This window comes from Pseudorasbora parva, chromosome 5, assembly GCF_024679245.1.
Source record: "Pseudorasbora parva isolate DD20220531a chromosome 5, ASM2467924v1, whole genome shotgun sequence".
Lineage (NCBI taxonomy): Eukaryota > Metazoa > Chordata > Actinopteri > Cypriniformes > Gobionidae > Pseudorasbora > Pseudorasbora parva.
This window is the reverse complement of record NC_090176.1, coordinates 31,853,509-31,870,993: the sequence shown is the minus strand read 5'-3', so window position 1 is coordinate 31,870,993 and position 17,485 is coordinate 31,853,509. Positions and strand designations below refer to the sequence as shown.

At 39.4% G+C, this 17,485-nt stretch overlaps 1 protein-coding gene across 4 annotated transcripts in view; it reads right to left on the bottom strand.

The window, feature by feature from the left end:
* plekhm3 (pleckstrin homology domain containing, family M, member 3) overlaps positions 1-17,485 on the bottom strand; it is a 46,647-nt gene that overhangs the window by 26,867 nt on the left and 2,295 nt on the right. For all 4 annotated transcript variants that reach the window (XR_010905030.1, XR_010905029.1, XM_067443876.1 and 1 more), the window contains exons 2-4: positions 15,889-16,745; positions 9,287-10,234; positions 113-258 (exon numbers count right to left, since the gene is read on the bottom strand). Coding sequence is in view for 2 of the 4 variants with exons in the window: in XM_067443876.1 (XP_067299977.1) it covers positions 113-258; positions 9,287-10,234; positions 15,889-16,336 (1,542 nt within the window). In the remaining 2 variants the exon portion in view is untranslated. The remainder of the gene's footprint in view (positions 1-112; positions 259-9,286; positions 10,235-15,888; positions 16,746-17,485) is intronic.

Below are 17,485 nucleotides of genomic sequence, written 5' to 3'. Positions count from 1 at the left end.
GCAAAATCTGATTTCTGTGCTCACCAAGGAATGTAACAATGCACAAAGGAAACTTACAGTATTATTAACGATATTGAAGATATGGATTGGGTAAATAGGTCTGTACACATACCTTGTGTTTATTAGTGTCCCAATTGTGCAGTAGACGAGCAGGTATGAGGAAGAGGTTGTCCTGGTGACAACTTGGGCAGTAGTACCAGCCACTGTAAGAGCAAACTTTAGCTTTCCCCCGTGAGAGACCCACTGGCCTCTGGCATCCTGAGAGGAAAAACAAAGCAACACCAATAAAAAAGGAGGAACCTCAAACAACACACAAATCAAACCTGGGATGGGAGAGATCAAGTCTGGGTTAATGACAATGTTAAGGACTACCTAATCTACTGATGAGGGCACGACCCTGTTAAAATCTGACAATCATTAGTGGAAGGTGATCAATCTGTTTGGGTAATGTGCTGATATGTCAAGGTTTACGGCACAACCCTGGTTAAACACAGAAAAATATTTCAGATGATCCTGAATTTTCAAAAGATTTACACTACACAAAAGACAGCGATTGAGTCACTAGCCATGTTTCCATCCAATGAATGTAACATGCTCAAAATTTGTGAATAAAGCAATGTTTTCACACAGTGAGTCGAAGATAACATTCATCACTTCCTGATCAACTACCGCTAAAAGAATTGAATAAATAAATCACTAAGAAACATAGGAGAAGCCACCATATACAGTATAATAATTTTCGTATATAATAAATTATTTGCGTCTCAGAGAAACTTGTGCGTCTCAATAACAGACTTGTTGTCTTGCTTTCAGAGGCAGATGCTGCTGTTTGGGACGCAGTCATGTAAGACGAGAAGAGGGAAATATACCGAGCATCTTTGACAACAGGCTTCTGAATGACCAAAATATAATTTCAGGTGCTTTGCAAACAAGATTTTTCCGCTGGTTAGTACAGTTATGCTATTACATTGCGAAAATGTAGTTTTTTTCTTTATGCGCACAGAGGAATTTATTCAGTAAATGCAATTTATGCGCATGTTTTCGTATCGGATAGAACATTTATCCGACTCAAACTCAAACATTTATACTAACATTTATTTCCTTTGAGCCTATTTTGATGCGATATGCAAAAATTCGCATAAAAATAGGTTGATGGAAACATAGCTACTGATTAAAATCTAAAACCAAAAAGGAGGCTTTACCTGTCCAGACACAACAGAAAGAATCCATGCTTCTTAGTACTGAACATGCACAAATACTGAGTACATTTAATACGAGATATCGTGCATTGCTTTGTCTTTTAAATGTCTTGTTCAAGTTGTCTTCAAACAGTTCAGGCGGCACTCTACCAAAGGGCTTATCCCGAAGGAACCAAAACAGGTGATTGTGAGCGTGGCAGGTGTCCCTTATCCTAACCATCAGGGAGAACCAGAGCCTGGACAGTGTGGACGTTCAAAGAATAAAAAGAGAGAATGAAAGGAACAAGCACAGACGGATATGGACTTGTACAATCTTTTCGGCGGAGCGTAGCGTCAGCTATACACTTCATAGGGAGGAGAAGAAATGTGGACAAGATGGGTGGTAGGATAGAGAGGACAAAAACAAGTCCGAAAACACAGTCTCCAAAAGAAAGAGGCAGAATGTTATCGCTACAAATATCTGTAGAGGGAGACACTGATTACAGTGTTTACAGGCAACGCTGTAGGTCTATTTTTGAAGCATTGTTAGCTGAGTGAAAAGGGCCGAGCCGAAAACAGTGATGAAGTACGTGCATCTCTGACTGTAAGCAGAATTACCACCAGATTCATAAGAGTCAGTTCACCCATGAATGGCAATTCTGTTATCATTTACTCTGTCTCATGTCATTCCAATCCTGTAATAGGTTCTTTCCTTGGTGGAGCTCAAAAGGAGATGTTTAGCAGAATGTCCATACTACTATTACCATAAAAATAACAGTGAATGGGTTGTGTTGTTCACTTTTATATTAATTACTTTAGTTATTATGTGGTTTTGTAGAACGGTAATTTGTATACTACCATATAAACAATGCTGGGTAGATTAGTTGCAAACTGTAGTCTGTTACTGATTATTACAAATTACATGAAGAAAATTGTAGTTAGTCACTTAATCTAGATTTCTCATTTTAGGGAATGTTTTCTGACTACTTTTAGATTACTTTTGACCTTACTTGTTTATCACTTAAGATTTGAATGGGATTATAGTGTAATATACTGTATAAAACATATTTTCTATGACTTGATATAAACAACATGATTGTGAGGATTGTGAGATGGAGCTAATGATTAATAATAAAATTAGAATGAATATATTTTTAGAAAGGATAATGTAAGAATGTGGGCTTTCCTGTAGCTCAAACAGAAGAGTGTGGCGCTAACAACGGCAAGGTCATGAGTTCGATTTCCAGGGAAAGCAAAAATTGACAAAATGTAAAAAAATGCTTTGGATAAAAGTGTTTGCCAAATGTATAAATGTAAATGTAAAAAGAAGAATTAGGATCAAATGTGAATAACACTACCATTGTGTGAATAATATGTAATCATGCAATCCATTAAAAAGTAACTGTAATCCGATTATGAGCATTTTAACATTTTCATTACAAATAGTACATTTTTGGAATCTGATTACGTAATCCAGATTACATGTAATCAGTTACTAACCAGCACAGCATATAAAAAATATTTTTCACTTAAACATTGTTGCACTGCTCTATGACATTTTAAAGAGAATGTGTTAGCTGTTTTTGATGCATAATAAAATAAAATAAAATAAAATTCAAATTAAAAAAGACTTGGCAAAAATTATTCTGTGAAATGTTTTTCTATGACTCTTGACTTGCGCATTATGGTGCCAAGAAATACAGCCATATTGGACCAAGAAAAGAAAATTCACTCTATTCCATTTCCAAACCCATACGTAATGGGTTGTTCTAGCTGAGGTTATGCGCTACACTGTTCTGCCAATGTAAACTTGAGGTTTTTAGGGGCAGGGACCCCAGACTATAAAAAGTTAGAGGTGGTGTCCCCCATGCCACAGCTGATGGGTGCCTGATATTTGGGCTGAACCACAGACCAAGCAGCAGGGTGTCGTGTGTCAGAGCTGCCTTGTAATCAGCATACATGCAGAGAGTAAACCCACAAATACCACCCTTTTCCAAAAATAGCACATCGTTGTACAGCGCTCATGCTACGGAGACTGTTATTAAGAGAGAGCTAGTTGAGGCTGTCCTTCACAACAAAAGAAAAACAAAAATTGTATGAAAATTCAAAGAGAAGCAGTGACACAAAACTTGACGACAACGTTCTATGCATTACACTGGCCAAAGGATAGTTTCTGTATAACCTCATGGAAGAAACAGCAGCTATCAGCTCACGTCCCATGCTATGAAAAAAAAAAAAAGAGAATATATGGATAACGTAGTCTAAAAATTGCAGCAGCAAATGTAATTTGCAGCCAGGGTCTTCTTGCAACGGCTTGGCTTGTGAGCTTGAAATACCAAACTCTGGTCAGGCCAATCACATTGTGTATAGAGTCAATGGACGGGCTTAACATAGTGACGGCAGAGTTGCAAAGGTTGCGCTGAATTCCCTACTACTTCCCTACTAACAAAGAATGTCATTGAAGTCTTTCTTAAAAAAAGGAAGATGTGTTAGAAGTTGTCTACTAGATACGGCAAAAGTTTAATCTATCAACTAGCTCCGCTGGTGGGAAAACGCATGGGACTCAGGCACAACCTGCTTGTGATTGTTGTCTCACCACTGATAGTGCTCTGGTTGGTTATAGCGCTATCCTATTGCGTGCAGAGGGAATTTGAAAGACAACCATTTATCCCAAGATTGAGCCCTGCCAATGGTGTGTTCCCAGACCCAACATCTTGTGGGTCTGGCTTGTAAGGCTATGGATAATGTGCAAATCTGACCTAGTAGTCAAGCTATAGTCTTCCTCTGTCTGTCCAATTATGCATTACACAATATGTATTAATTAAGTTGTCTGGAAGAACGACATTAGACCAAGATGGTATTTTTTTTTTTTTTTAGCAAACTCTTATTCATTTCCACCAAGCCTGTCAGGCTAAAGAGATCCTGGACATTGGCCAGAGAGCATGTCACTTCTGAGAAGAAGTTGGCCGCTTGGAAACCGCAGGTTCTGTGAATTGTGGAGATCAGAGTCTTGTGTCAGTAAAGCAAAGCCCCACGCATGAGTTCCCACATACATTCAAACACACAAGGCGCAAGTTTGCACTGCACAGCCAGACAGAACAGAAAATATCCCCCATTGAGGATACAGTGAGGTCTCTAGACATAAAAAGGGACAATTGAAGCCTCCGATACATTCTAGCAGGTTGGAACTGTGGCCTTGAAGTTAGCACACATGTGGCTCTCATTCAATTACATGAATTGAATACGGGTCTTAACATTTCCCAATCTCATAGCCAAGCATAAGTGGAGGGGAACGGCAAGATCCTTGCACAAAAAAGTGGGGCCAACCTGAGACTGTGGGAAAGACAGGGAGCCATGCCAAACAAGAGGCGTTTGATGTGATCAACCCATGACTGTCCGCAAGATTCCGCCCTTTCAATTTCAGCAGCACCCTGTTGTCCTAAAATGACAACTATCTGCAGGGAAAAGAGAGGTGAATTGGGGTGCTCTGAGGTGCCACTTGCACAATGGTTTTCTAGTAGAATAAACGTGACAGATCTGGAGGAGGTGTTCAGTCCTTCAGTGCGAGAAAGGTCTCGCCGTTTTCTTGCTGCAAAGGCTGTGACTCGCGCCACTTTCAAGAAGCCCGCCGAGTTCCATGGGACAAGAACCCCAGGGTGGGGCTTTGTGGCTCTATAAGCGTGAAAGAAGACAAGGCCCCAGCTTTGATGTCCCCTATTCAAGCTGACATCCACTTCAAAAAAAAAAAATGGCATAAGGTTGTGCGTGCGTAAGTGTGCTCACACATGTTTGCTTGAGACAGATGCACTGCCCATCTTTTTGATGTAAACAGCAGTCCCGTGGACCCCATTCTCTACACCTGACCCTACACTCCCTCTTTTCCCATCTACAGCTGGATCTTCCCATTTGATCTGCTGTCCTTGTACGCTCAACAGGATACTTTAGTAGAAGTGTGTGAAAGAAAGCCCAAGCTGAGTTCAAGCAAACTATGTGATTCGGCTTGAGAAAAAGAGTACGTGTGTGTTTGCAAAGAAGAGGAAGGTAAGAGGACGGGTCCCTTCTTTTGGTCCAAATGGCGATATGCATGACCCTCTTAAACTGTTATTCTATCTGCAGATTTATTTGAATAGTTTGCTCATTGAGTGTTTATCAGCAGCGTTTTGATGGGATAGGAGCTAGAGTGAACTGGACAATCGGGGTTGGTCACAGCACATGCTGACACTCATTTAATGAACAATCCAATGAAGGATTGAAGGAATTCTTTTTTTGATGAGCACAAAGATTTATATATACACACACTACCATTCAAAAATATAAGGTCACTGAAATTACATATTATTCTGAGGAATCAAGTGACTGCTGGAAAAAAAATGCCATGACAGGAATAAAATGCTAGCCTGACTAGCCAGAACCACATCAAGATGTTAGATCAGGAAACTCACCATTAACAGGGCTCAATCCGAGGGGCGGGATAAATGGTTGTCTTTCAAACTCCCTCTGCATGCGATAGGATAGCGCTACAACCAACCAGAGCAACGAAGGTGAAGCAGAGAAAGTTAACTGATTACTTACTTGACAGATTAAACATTCGCCATATCCGGTCGGCAAAACTCAGAACACATCTTCCCTTTTTAAGAATGACTTCAGTGCCGTTCTTTGTTCGTTTCTCAGAGAAAAGCTTAACTCCAAGTCTTCCAGAGTCGCGGTCAAAGCCGATTCGAAAGATCGCCATTCGCCAGTTTCTGTGTTTACTAGAAGCACACAAACGCAACTCGGCCGTCATTATGTTAAGCCCCGCCCACCGATTCTATACACGATGTGATTGGCCCGACCAGAGTTTGGTGTTTACAGCTCAGAAGTGTAATGAGAGTTGCTAGACGACACTCGCGGCAGATTAGATTTGCTGCCGCTAGGGTGTGTCTAGATTTCTAGGCTAATAAAATGCATAAAATACAAATAAATTCAAATTTCAGATTTCACAATGTATTGCCATCATGAAAAAAAAATCTAATAATAGTAATCAGTATTTATGCTATCAGAACAAATATTTACACCTCTGGTCAACCACTAATTATTCATTTTCTGAAGAGAAGGAACAATAGCCATGCTTCCATAACCCTGTTTTTCTGCGCATTTGATGGAAACGAAAAATAAATAAATCAATCAATCAATCAATCAATAAATCAATCAATCACACTCACTTGTGTTAAGTTGTGTTGAGTTAATGCAAAAAATGGCAGCTGGAAATGCATTTTTTGAATAAATGCTGACGCAACATTAAACCTATGTGACTAATCGGCTATACTGATGCCGTTTATAGTTTACCAATACCACCATTAACCACTCAAACAACTTGATAGACCTAAGTTGCATTTGGGTAATTTTGCAAACTTTGAAACGTTTGTTTCACATTTGGATGGAAACCTAGCTAATTAATGACATTAAATGTTACCACATTAGACATCTAGCATAAATGCTCTTCCTTCTTTGGTATACGTTTGAAATGCATTGAGTATTCCTTCTTTTCTATTGATGCATTTCAATAGTTATCCTCTTTAGGATCTTTAAGTCATCTTTAAGTAATGTGAATGCATCACAACCCCTTTCAATAACCCCTACATAGGACTTGGGTTGGCTGACAGAACCTTTTGTGGATGCGGACAAGCTGGGACCAAGAGGTATTGCGAAGTGAACAAAATGACAGAGAACAATACAGGGCACAATAAAAGACTGCAACAGTAGAGACAAAACTCTGACATCACAATGAACCCTCATAAAGAAAAGCCACTATCACATCCACTCATCAATCCAGACCGCCACCCGGGGACGTTGTCTTTCGAGTCTACCCTGCAATATACGAGTCAGTTCCCTCCCACATTAGATCCAATCCTCTTAGTGCATACACACAGGACACATTCTTGAATGAGAGATAAAAAAACAACCGGATGGAATAGACAGTAGAACACAGGAGTCTCAAGGCCCATTTCTTAAACTTGCTACCACCACCAACACGCAATATACTTAATGCACCTGTCTCACCACCACCAATGTTTTTTGGCCCATGATTTTAAAACCAATGCTGCAATTGATGAGACTGAACTGGTACATTTTGCAACTGTTTTTGGCCAATAATAGACCAAAAGATAGCCAGATAGACAGACCAGGCCATCTGATCAAATTATGAAATTTAAAAAAAAAAGTTTGTTTTGTGTGACATTTTGGGGGCGGTTATGGTTAATGTTAACATTTGAGAAAGATGCCAAAAAACGAGGTGCATTTAGTGTGTAGTTCTACCTCGGAAGCAATCTTTTAAACAATTTAGAATTACAAACACACATCCCAAATGTCAAAGGAAATAGTTTTGATGAAGCAAAAAAAGAAGAAGGTGTGAGCATCTTGGGAAATAAAAAAATAAAAACAGGTCCCGAAGTCATAAAAGTATACGTTTTTGTGTGATATATACATACGATAAAGCAAAAACAAAGATAGAGAGAGAGAGAGAGAGTGAGAGAGAAAAAGGCTGCTGAGTGCAGGGATGTACCCAGCTGTTCTGTTCTTTTTAGGCTGACACGTCCCATTCAAAAAAATCTCTTTCGTGGCCCCGAATCAAACAATTAGCTTCCGCACAGATCGCAGAATCCAGGGAGCCTTTGATTCTAAAGGGGGATTTTTTCCGCTTTATATGGGCCAATTATCATCAGGTGCCTGCTGTCCTTGTTCGGTGAGGCTTTCAAATGCTCTGCATTAAAAAGCTGGTTGTTACAACCACAGAGGAAAGCGTTTCATTCAGATCCACTTCAAGGGTGGAAATTTGATACCAGAAAAAGAAAGTGATAGACAGAGCCTGATATACTACAAAATTACATAACTGTAAAGGCTCAAATATATACCTGGCCTTGCAGGCCACCAAAGCAAAGCCACAGACATCAACATAATCAAACAGTATTTGGAATGGAGAGATGATGCTCAAATTACAGACCAGGGTTGGCTTTGTATAAAGGTTGCTTTCTTGTTTGAGTGATCATATCATGTGGCATATGTTTAAAAATGGGGCATTTGGTTTTAAACAATTCTTTATTGAGTGGAACATCTATTTCTTTGAGGGTTGAGGGAGCTTGCTGAATAATTTGACTCATGGAGAAAGGGTGAAAGTTTAGTCATGGCCTTTTCAAAAGGCAAAAACCAAAGTTCAAGTCAAGATCTGAGAAGAGAAAAAGCGGCATTGCAATATAACAATGATTTAGATTTTATCTCTGTTTACACCTGATATTAACATCTGTCACAAGTGACACGACCACAAGTGGTCAGCCAAGACCTCTTGTTATAAGATTTCATTGAGGAGGAGGCATTCATTTAAATATGTGGGCAAATGCATTTTAGCTAGCATGTCCCGAGTAAAAGTGATAAAATAAAATAAAAACACACCTAATTACTTCTTGTGGCCTGCGTACACAACAAGTACAAATACTGATGTAGATTCCTCATCCTCACGTCCTCTCGTGACCGCAATGTGTTGCGTAATATCTCTGCGTCCAAGTAGCAGTGCTTTGCCTGTGCTTCCCCATGATATAGTCCCAAGTCAATCTGCCTAGGAAATCGTATAGTCTTAATCTGCATCGCTATTTGTACTTTTTGTTAATACGCAGGCCACAAGAAGTAATTAGGTGTTGTTGTTTTTTTGATCACTTTTACTTGGGACATGCTAGCTGGCAACATAGGATTCCATTCCTTATGCTAAGCTAAGCTAGCGGCGACCCTGCCAAACTAAAACAATGCATGCACTGAGACAAATGCATTTGCCCACATATCTTAATGTAGGAAAGAAATTGAAAAAGCCCTATTTCTAAAAACGGTGGAGTGTTCCTTTAATAGATTATTTTGAATAAGTTAAAGTAATTCCTTATTAAACAAAAGGTGTTTGCTTCTCTGATTAATCTTTTTTATTAATTGATCATCAATTTCTTAAATGATTGACACATTTGGCACATGTAATACATGCTTTATATAGTTACAAAATTAGAAAGTATAAAGGTTCAGTTAAATTATGAATTTATAAGTAAAATTAGGATTTAGGAAATGTTGAAAATGCATTATAGAGAAGTGGTCACCTGCACATCGGAAGCTCTGAGCAGTGAGACCCTTTTCTACAGCCAGGCATGAAAGGATGCTGAGAAAGCTAGTGGTGACGGACTGTCGTTTAGCTCTCTGGGCTTCCCTGTGCCGTCGCTCCCTGGCTGGTTTACTCCTCATCAGCACTCCGCTGGGGACTTGATTATTCTCCCACTGTGGCCGCTGAGCCGTCACCGCTGTTCTTAGGGCCTCCACCCAGTCTTGGGTTTTGGACTCACTCTCTGCCCGCAAGCGCAGCACATCATCAGGGAAGACCGCCTGGAAGCGGGAGCTGGTGCCTCCGTCTTCATCATCCCGCTGCACAGCCAGACAGCAAGCCAACTGGTACCGCAGAACCGGCTCCGACACTGGGCCTCTTCCCTCGGTAGGGAAGGCTTGCAGCTCGGTTCGGCTCAGTACAAACGTGAAGGCCCTCCAGTTGTTGAGGTCAGTGAGTTGGTGCAGAAGGCCAGCTTTAAGAACATCGGCACAGTGCTGGGTGAACAGTGGTAGGGCCGTGGGACGTACCAGCGGTCGAGAGGTTGGCACAGTCGCCGCGTCTGGATCTGGTTCGTGGGGGGTAGGGGAGTTGGCACGGGCCGGCTCCCCTTTGCGATGGGCTGGACGGGCGGCCAAAACGCGTTCCCAGAGCAATCTACGCCACTCCAGTGCCTCCCACTGGCACGGTGCACGTAACTGCACACGGGTGCTGTTAAAGAAGACGGCCTGCAGAACACGTCCATCCTGCGTCTGGGGAGCACTCACCCCTTGGCAGTGGGACAGCGAGAGGGCGGCACATAGCTGCTGGTTGCCGCTGCTGTCCAGGCTGTAGAGACGCAGCTCGCAGGGCGTAAGCTCCACATGACAGGAGGTCCAGCGTCCCCATGGTCCCTCTCTCTGCTCTAGCGTTCCCTGCTTCACCAGGCTTGGGCTGCCCTCCTTATGAGCTGGAAAAGAAAGAGCATCTTTAATGCAAATAAACTACAGACTAAAACATTTCACCAAGTATCAGTAAAATTTGATGTGATTATCAGGCCTTTGGCTGCGGTGTCAAGCCAATGGCAAAACTGTAATTTACTGAACAGGACAATCTGAGGCTATACTGTGCATCAAATACTTTCTGGTTACTTGCACAATGCAAACAAAACTTTGATTCTGACTGATTCTTTTATAACAATAAGTACATCATTAATGGAAATAATTGGCGTTCCCTTCGATAGGAAAAGGAAAATGAAATCAATGTTACTTTAACAAAAATTTCTCAGAGGATTACATTCTTCAGAGGACTTTAGCAAAAGATTCAAATTGTCTCTAGCCAATTAATTAACACAAAAATGTGTGGATTTTTTAAACACAAAACACAAATATTTCTCAGAAAACTTTAGCTACGATATGTAAAATAAGTAAAATCTGTAGCCAGTTTACCATCAAAAAATGTGAACCATATTTAAAAAAGATTTTGAGGATTACATTTCTCAGAGAACTAAAAAAAGCCAATTTTTAGCCAATTTACTAAAGAAAATGCTATGTAATTTTGGTGGGGTTGCCTGAGAAAATCATGACATTAAAAGCATGAATGTGAAACACCTGGCATCTGTGATACACTGGTAACTAGAAAAATCTTGTCCTGTCTGAAAGGGGATATTTAGTAATATTATGAATGAATTTTTCCTTTTAAATGCTTTTAAATGATGGAAGCTATTATGCTACGTGATAGCAGTCTATCCAGCCGCCGCAAAGCAGGAAGAACCATTATTGTGTGTGGGGCTGCTGAGCAAACAAAATGGCAAAGAGTGACCCCTAATCTTTGGCACTCCTTTTCAGTCCTTCCTTTTTCAGTCCGTTTCTTTCACATACTCCCTCCGTTATCTCCTTTCCTCTCTTGGTCCACAACACCCCTCATCCATACACTTCCTTGGCTGGAAACCATCGGGAACCTGCTGTGTGCCTACTGGGTCTGGCCAGACCCATAAAAACAGACAGAGGCCAAGAGGAGAGTAAATTGAAATAAAAAAATATTATTTTCTTTAAGTCTTATCTCCAGTGTACCAGTCAAAACTGCACCTTTCATAACATCTGTGACTTATAACGGACAGCTGATACGCTTTGGCCCTCTGGAGCGCTGTTGTGGATGTTTGGGGACTCCTTGCACTCAGAGGTCTTCAAAGGTGCATAGTTTGCAGCTATGGAAAGAGTCACTACTAATTTCACGGCAGAGAGGACGTGAAGCGTGCTGACATGACCCAATTAGCAAGCTGGTGCAAGGCCAGTGGGCCCGCAGAGCCTGAATCTTTCCAAGAACGTTCCTTCTGCAAGTTACTAAAATACCTATTTATGAGACACTGGCAAAACCAGAAAACCAGTACTAGTGATCACTCACAGATGGGCATCTGAGGGCAAGAGTCATCAGTGATGGCTCAAAATCTGAGGAGGAAGGGGATAAAGCAGACCGAAACAGACAGAATGGAACAGAAAGGAGTGCATCCCAAAGCAATCCTGTGATACTGAAGACTTATATAATGGCTGCTGAAAATGTAGCAAGGGCATCACAGAAATAAACAGAAATATATTAAAATATAAAAGTTATTTTAAATTGTAATAACATTTCACAATATTACAGTCTCTGAAACTAAATCAACAGTATACCTACATAGTGACAACTTGATTCAGTTTGACATAACAGACTAAAGCAATCAAGCGATCTTGATTGACTCCCTAATCGTTTATCCATGAACCCCTGCAATTTGCTTCAGATTGCAAATGCAGCAGAAATTCAATTAAAGGTCTATAACTGGATTCAACTAACAATAAAATTGTACTGCTTGAGGTCCAATAAACATACAAATGAGTAGGTATAACTCGATTCAGACCTGCTGTAATCAAAGATAGAAAGCAACACTAATGGAAGTCTCATCATAACATGACATCCTGATAAACCTGAAAGGCTGAGAGTCTGTCCACTTAGCACTTCAATTAAAGACAACTATAGTAAGTTCTGCTGCACTGACCCTCAGAGACCAAAATGAAATAAAAAATATAAATCTTATATTCTATTCTATATTAAAAAAAAACCCTGACCTTGTACGGTGTACGGTGATACTATTGCAAATCCATCCAGAGGGCCAGAGATGGAAATTACACTAATGTTTGTACACACATTTTTTTGTTGTTGAAAGATATCTCTTATGTTTATTAAGGCGTCATTTTTTTATTATAAAAAGTACAGTAAAAAAACAGGACTATTGTGAAATATTATAAAAAATGTAAATAACTATTTTCATTTTAACATGTATTTTATTCCTGTGATGGCAAAGCTGAATTCTCTTTAACGTCTTTAGTGTCACATGATCCTTCAAGATTTATGCTGATTCAGAGCATATAGAATACATTTCTTATTACTATTATTCTTATTCTTCTTATTATTATCATCATCAGTGTTGAAAACATTTATGCTGCTTACATTTTTGTGGAAACCGTGATGAATTTTTTTTTCTTCTTTGATAAATAAACAGCATGTATTTGAAATTTTGTGAATTTTTTTGTGACAATAATGCATTGCATTTACTTTTACTAAAACATGTAATTTTTGTTCAATTTAATGCATCCTTGCTGAATATAAGTATTCATTTTGCTTAATCTTTCTTTAATCTGTACCCCAAATTTATGAATGGTAGTGTAATCTTAAAAATGTAAAATGTTTAAAAAGGTGTTTGCAACGGCGTACACAAAATGTATACATGCATGTATTATATATATATATATATATATATATATATATATATATATATATATATATATATATATATATATATATATATATATATATATATATATATATATATATATATATATATAATACATTATATATATATATATATATATAACTACATACAAATTAAGTAATTTTAAGGCCAGTCTCTTAGTTAACAACAGGACATTGAAAAATAAGTGCAAACAAAGCAGACTATATTGAAATTGACGCTTGTAATGAACTATAGAGCCAAGTGGAGCGTAGCGCAAACACAGAGACCTGTGCAGTGAAGAGTGGATGAGTTTCTCCAGTCTTAATCAGTAGATCTATCAGAATTAGAAACTGGGTGGTTTGCCAATATCTTAATGTCACCTAGGATTCAATCTCAGTCAATGAAGAAATGCTGGGCATTCAAGCATGGAACTTGCTTCTATTTCCAGTTGCTCCCTTTGGCACATTTTGCTGTAATTAACAATTTGCCCCATTAGGTTTTAATACGGAAGCAAGGACAGCCAAGAGGATTGGTATCACCTGCCGATTCGCAAAACCTAGAACTGATTTACTGGATGTAGAAATAAATCAGCCTTTTCAAAATGAGTTAATATAAAAATTAAACCAGACTACACTGGATATAAAAAGCTTTAAAACAAAGTGACTATTTTGGTGAACGCTTATTAAATTATAGTAGCATGTTAATCATAATAAGCCTCTGGGTCTCTGCTGTTCTTGTTCTGGTATGACCTTGTCTATATAAACCCTTCAGAAGAAAACCCACAGAAACAAACAAACAGGCCAAACCATAAGTAACCAAACACTCATTGAACGCCCTCAACATAAAAGGAAATGATTCCTGCAAAGAGCGCAGGTGAGCGGTGTTGACAGAGACATAGACACAACAAAACACAGGTGTGAGGAGATAAAAGCTACAATGTCATATGATGACATTTTAATAAGGCAGCACCTATTTACACTAAGTGTAAATAGAGATAGATTATATTTACACTTTGTAAAAATAGCAGCCTTTTCTTAGCAATATGGTATTTATACTAAGTGAAAATAGCGATAGATTATATTCACACACTTTGTAAAAATAGCAGTATTTTCTTTGCAAAAAGTGTAAATAGCAGTCGGATGCTACTTCTAAACAGTGTCAAATACTATTTGCACCTCAGTGATGTTTTACATTATGCAATAATACATAGAATGTAAATGATCATATTTATTAAAAATTATTAAATGGATGCCACCTTAATGGGACAATAAAGCCACGCACCTTACCACTACACTGTGCGTTATAAATAAAATCTATTATTATTATTATTGCTACAGTTGACAATTCAGCACTTGAATAGTTTTTCGATGGAACAGCTGTACTGTAATAAGAATACCATGTCCTAAACCGGGTTGACACGATAAAGTGCTAATCAATAAAAGTTGAGTTTTTTTTTCCCATATTGAGCATTTGTCCTAACCAGACGCAACAAATGGCAAGTGAGACAGTAAAATCTCATCGGTCCAAAGTCCCACTTAAAGGGTTAGTACACCCAAAAATACAAATTCTGTCATTTATTACTTATCCTCAAGTCGTTCGACAGCCGTAAGACCTCTGTTCATCTTCGGAACACAAGTGAAGATATTTTTGTCGAAAGGCCTCCATTGGCCACAATGTAATTTCCTCTCGCAAGACCCATAAAATACATCACTGAAAAAAAGTCCATCTCACTACAGTGATTCTACAACACTTTTATGAATCGACGAGAATAGTTTTGTGCATAAGAAAACGACTAAATAACAACTTACGTAGTGATGGTAGATTTCAAAACACAGCTTCGTAAAGCTTCGAACCGTTATGAATCAGTGTATCTAATGAGTGGTTTGGATCGCCACGGTCACGTGATTTTAGTAGTTCGTCGTTTTGACACACAATCCGAGTCATGAATCGATACTCTGATTCATTAAGCTCTGAGGCTTCAGGAAGCTGTGTTTTGAAATCGGAACATCAAATCGTTAATCGAAATACAAGTCGTTATTTAGAGTTTTTTTTGCACACAAAAAATAATTCTCGTTGCTTCATAAAATTATTATAGAATCACTGTAGTGAGATGGACTTTGTAACAACGCCTTTAGTGCCTTTTATGGGTCTTGAGAGAGGAAATGACATTGATGTTAATGGAGGCCCTTCTGAGCCATCGGATTTCAACAAAAATATCTATGCTCCGAAGATGAACGGAGGTCTTACAGGTCTGGAACGTCATGAGGGTAAGTAATTGAGATTCTTTAGAATGAAAAGTATGTTATAAATAAAATCTATTATTATTATTATTAATGACAGAATTTTCATTTTTGTGTGAACTAACCCTTTAATGAAACTGTATCAGAACATTAGAGTTCCAGAAGTTAATGATAACTTGTAAACCTTAAATGCAGACCTAATGTGAGCTATGAGGTTGTTAATCGATGGTATATCCTTTTATTGAAGCCATCAGCCAGCATTATTTCAAACAGTCTTGTACCTTTGTCTTTTTGTGTAATGCTTTTTTGGTTAAAATCAAAGTTTTTAGTGTGATTACTCACCTGGCAGCTAGTTGATTTCATGGCTTATAACTCTACAAGAACAATCTTTTAAAAAATGAATTAGACCAAGACCATTGATCAAGTGGATGTGCAATGTTACTCAGTGACGCTGTTATTATATGGCATCACTCAGCATTTTTCAGCACAGTGTGAAGTGGATAGAGAAACAATTTAGCATGCGATGCGATAGGTTTAACTTGTTTCATCTCTGTTACACATCAATTCAAATTTAATATATAAATGAACACAGTATAAACATTTAAGTTTAATTCCTACCATCTCTGTAGTCGTTCAGCGCCATGTTCTTGAGCATATTTTTGTCAATGGCTGTCATGCCATTATCGGTGTAAGTGCGGTTGTTGACGTCTGAACGGGAGCGGTTGTGGCCCCGTTTGAAGCCGCCATTGGACGTATTAGTGGTGGAGTTTGTCTCTTTGGCATGTGCCGCCAAATCATTGGTGGATCGTGCTCGGTTCCTTTTTCCATGTCGTAGGCCCAGCACGCTGAAGGACGTCTGCTCCGCCCAGGCCATATTGCCTGGTGATATCTCAGACTGCTTTCCTGTCAGTAGCCCCCACACTCCACTGGAGTTCAACTTGTCCATGGTGGACACCTCTTTAAGCTTGGGCGGACGTACCTGGCCATCCCCGTCAGCGAGGCAGTGTAGGTAGTCCTCAGTGGCCTCTAGGGCGGGGCTAATGTCCTCGACGTCCAGACACTCCATCACCTCAACAGATTTGGCGTCACAGAGGGGTGGTACAAATGGACCGATTCCTTACGTGTACGAGGGTAGATAGGGTAGGATCGAGAAGCCTCAAGGCATCGCAGACGGAACATCTGCTGTCTGAACCCAAAAGGAGTGTGGCAAAACAGATGGTCCACAAAGGCCTGAACTCCTTCCAGTACTGTCACTTTATGAGCCAACGTTGTTAATCAAGCACCTAATGAGAACTGACCACTGTGCCAGCTATCAGTACACCACTGGGTAAGGTGCAAACTCAGAGCTGTCTAGAACAGGTGTTGCCTCATTCAGACGAGTGCCTCAATTAAATCACTGCAGTCAGTAAGGTGGTAATTCAGTGAGTGATAAATCCAAGATGGCACCAGGACGTCCTTCCCCAGGGCCCGACATTCTAAATTTAGACAAACAAGAAAGAAAAGTACAGTACAATCATTAAAGTTACTCTACAGACAGCTGACGTTCTAATATGATGAGCCTCTGAGCAAAATGTATGCCATCAGGAATTGTACAACAGCTGAGCCCCAACTAGACAATAACAACAAGTAATTTTGCTGATAAACCAAGCTCTGTCCCAAACCCTAGTGAGCTTCCTTGCAGTATACCACCTATTTAGATAGTTGCCTTCTATGGAAAATAATAAATGACCCATTTTCCAGCAACTTTGTAAAACATATGCACTAATGCAACTGGTAGGTTTCAAAACATGACGAATGTAGTGTGTCCTGATTACATTCAAACTAGAGATTACTTCTATAAAGAATGTACTTTTCAATGCAGAACTCAATTTGTGTCACCTGCTCAAACGTGGCCCCTACCTATCAGACTTTGTATGCAGTTTGTTTCTACGATGAACATCTTTTCCTGTTGCACCACGTCTTGCTGTTGCTTTATTTTTAAACCCTAAAGGCCCCTAAAGCTTCTTCCTTTTGATACTGCCTTGAAATCTGAAGTCATAAAATGCCATAATGGTACAAGGCAACTAGCTATCCAACAGAGCTACTTAGCAGCAGTCGGCAGCTGAACTCACCTTGACCGGTATTTTCATGGCACAATCATAACAAGACATTGTCAATTTCATGCTACTACCTTAGCGCCGTGGAATCCGTTCAGCAGGCTACCTTATGTTCCAGA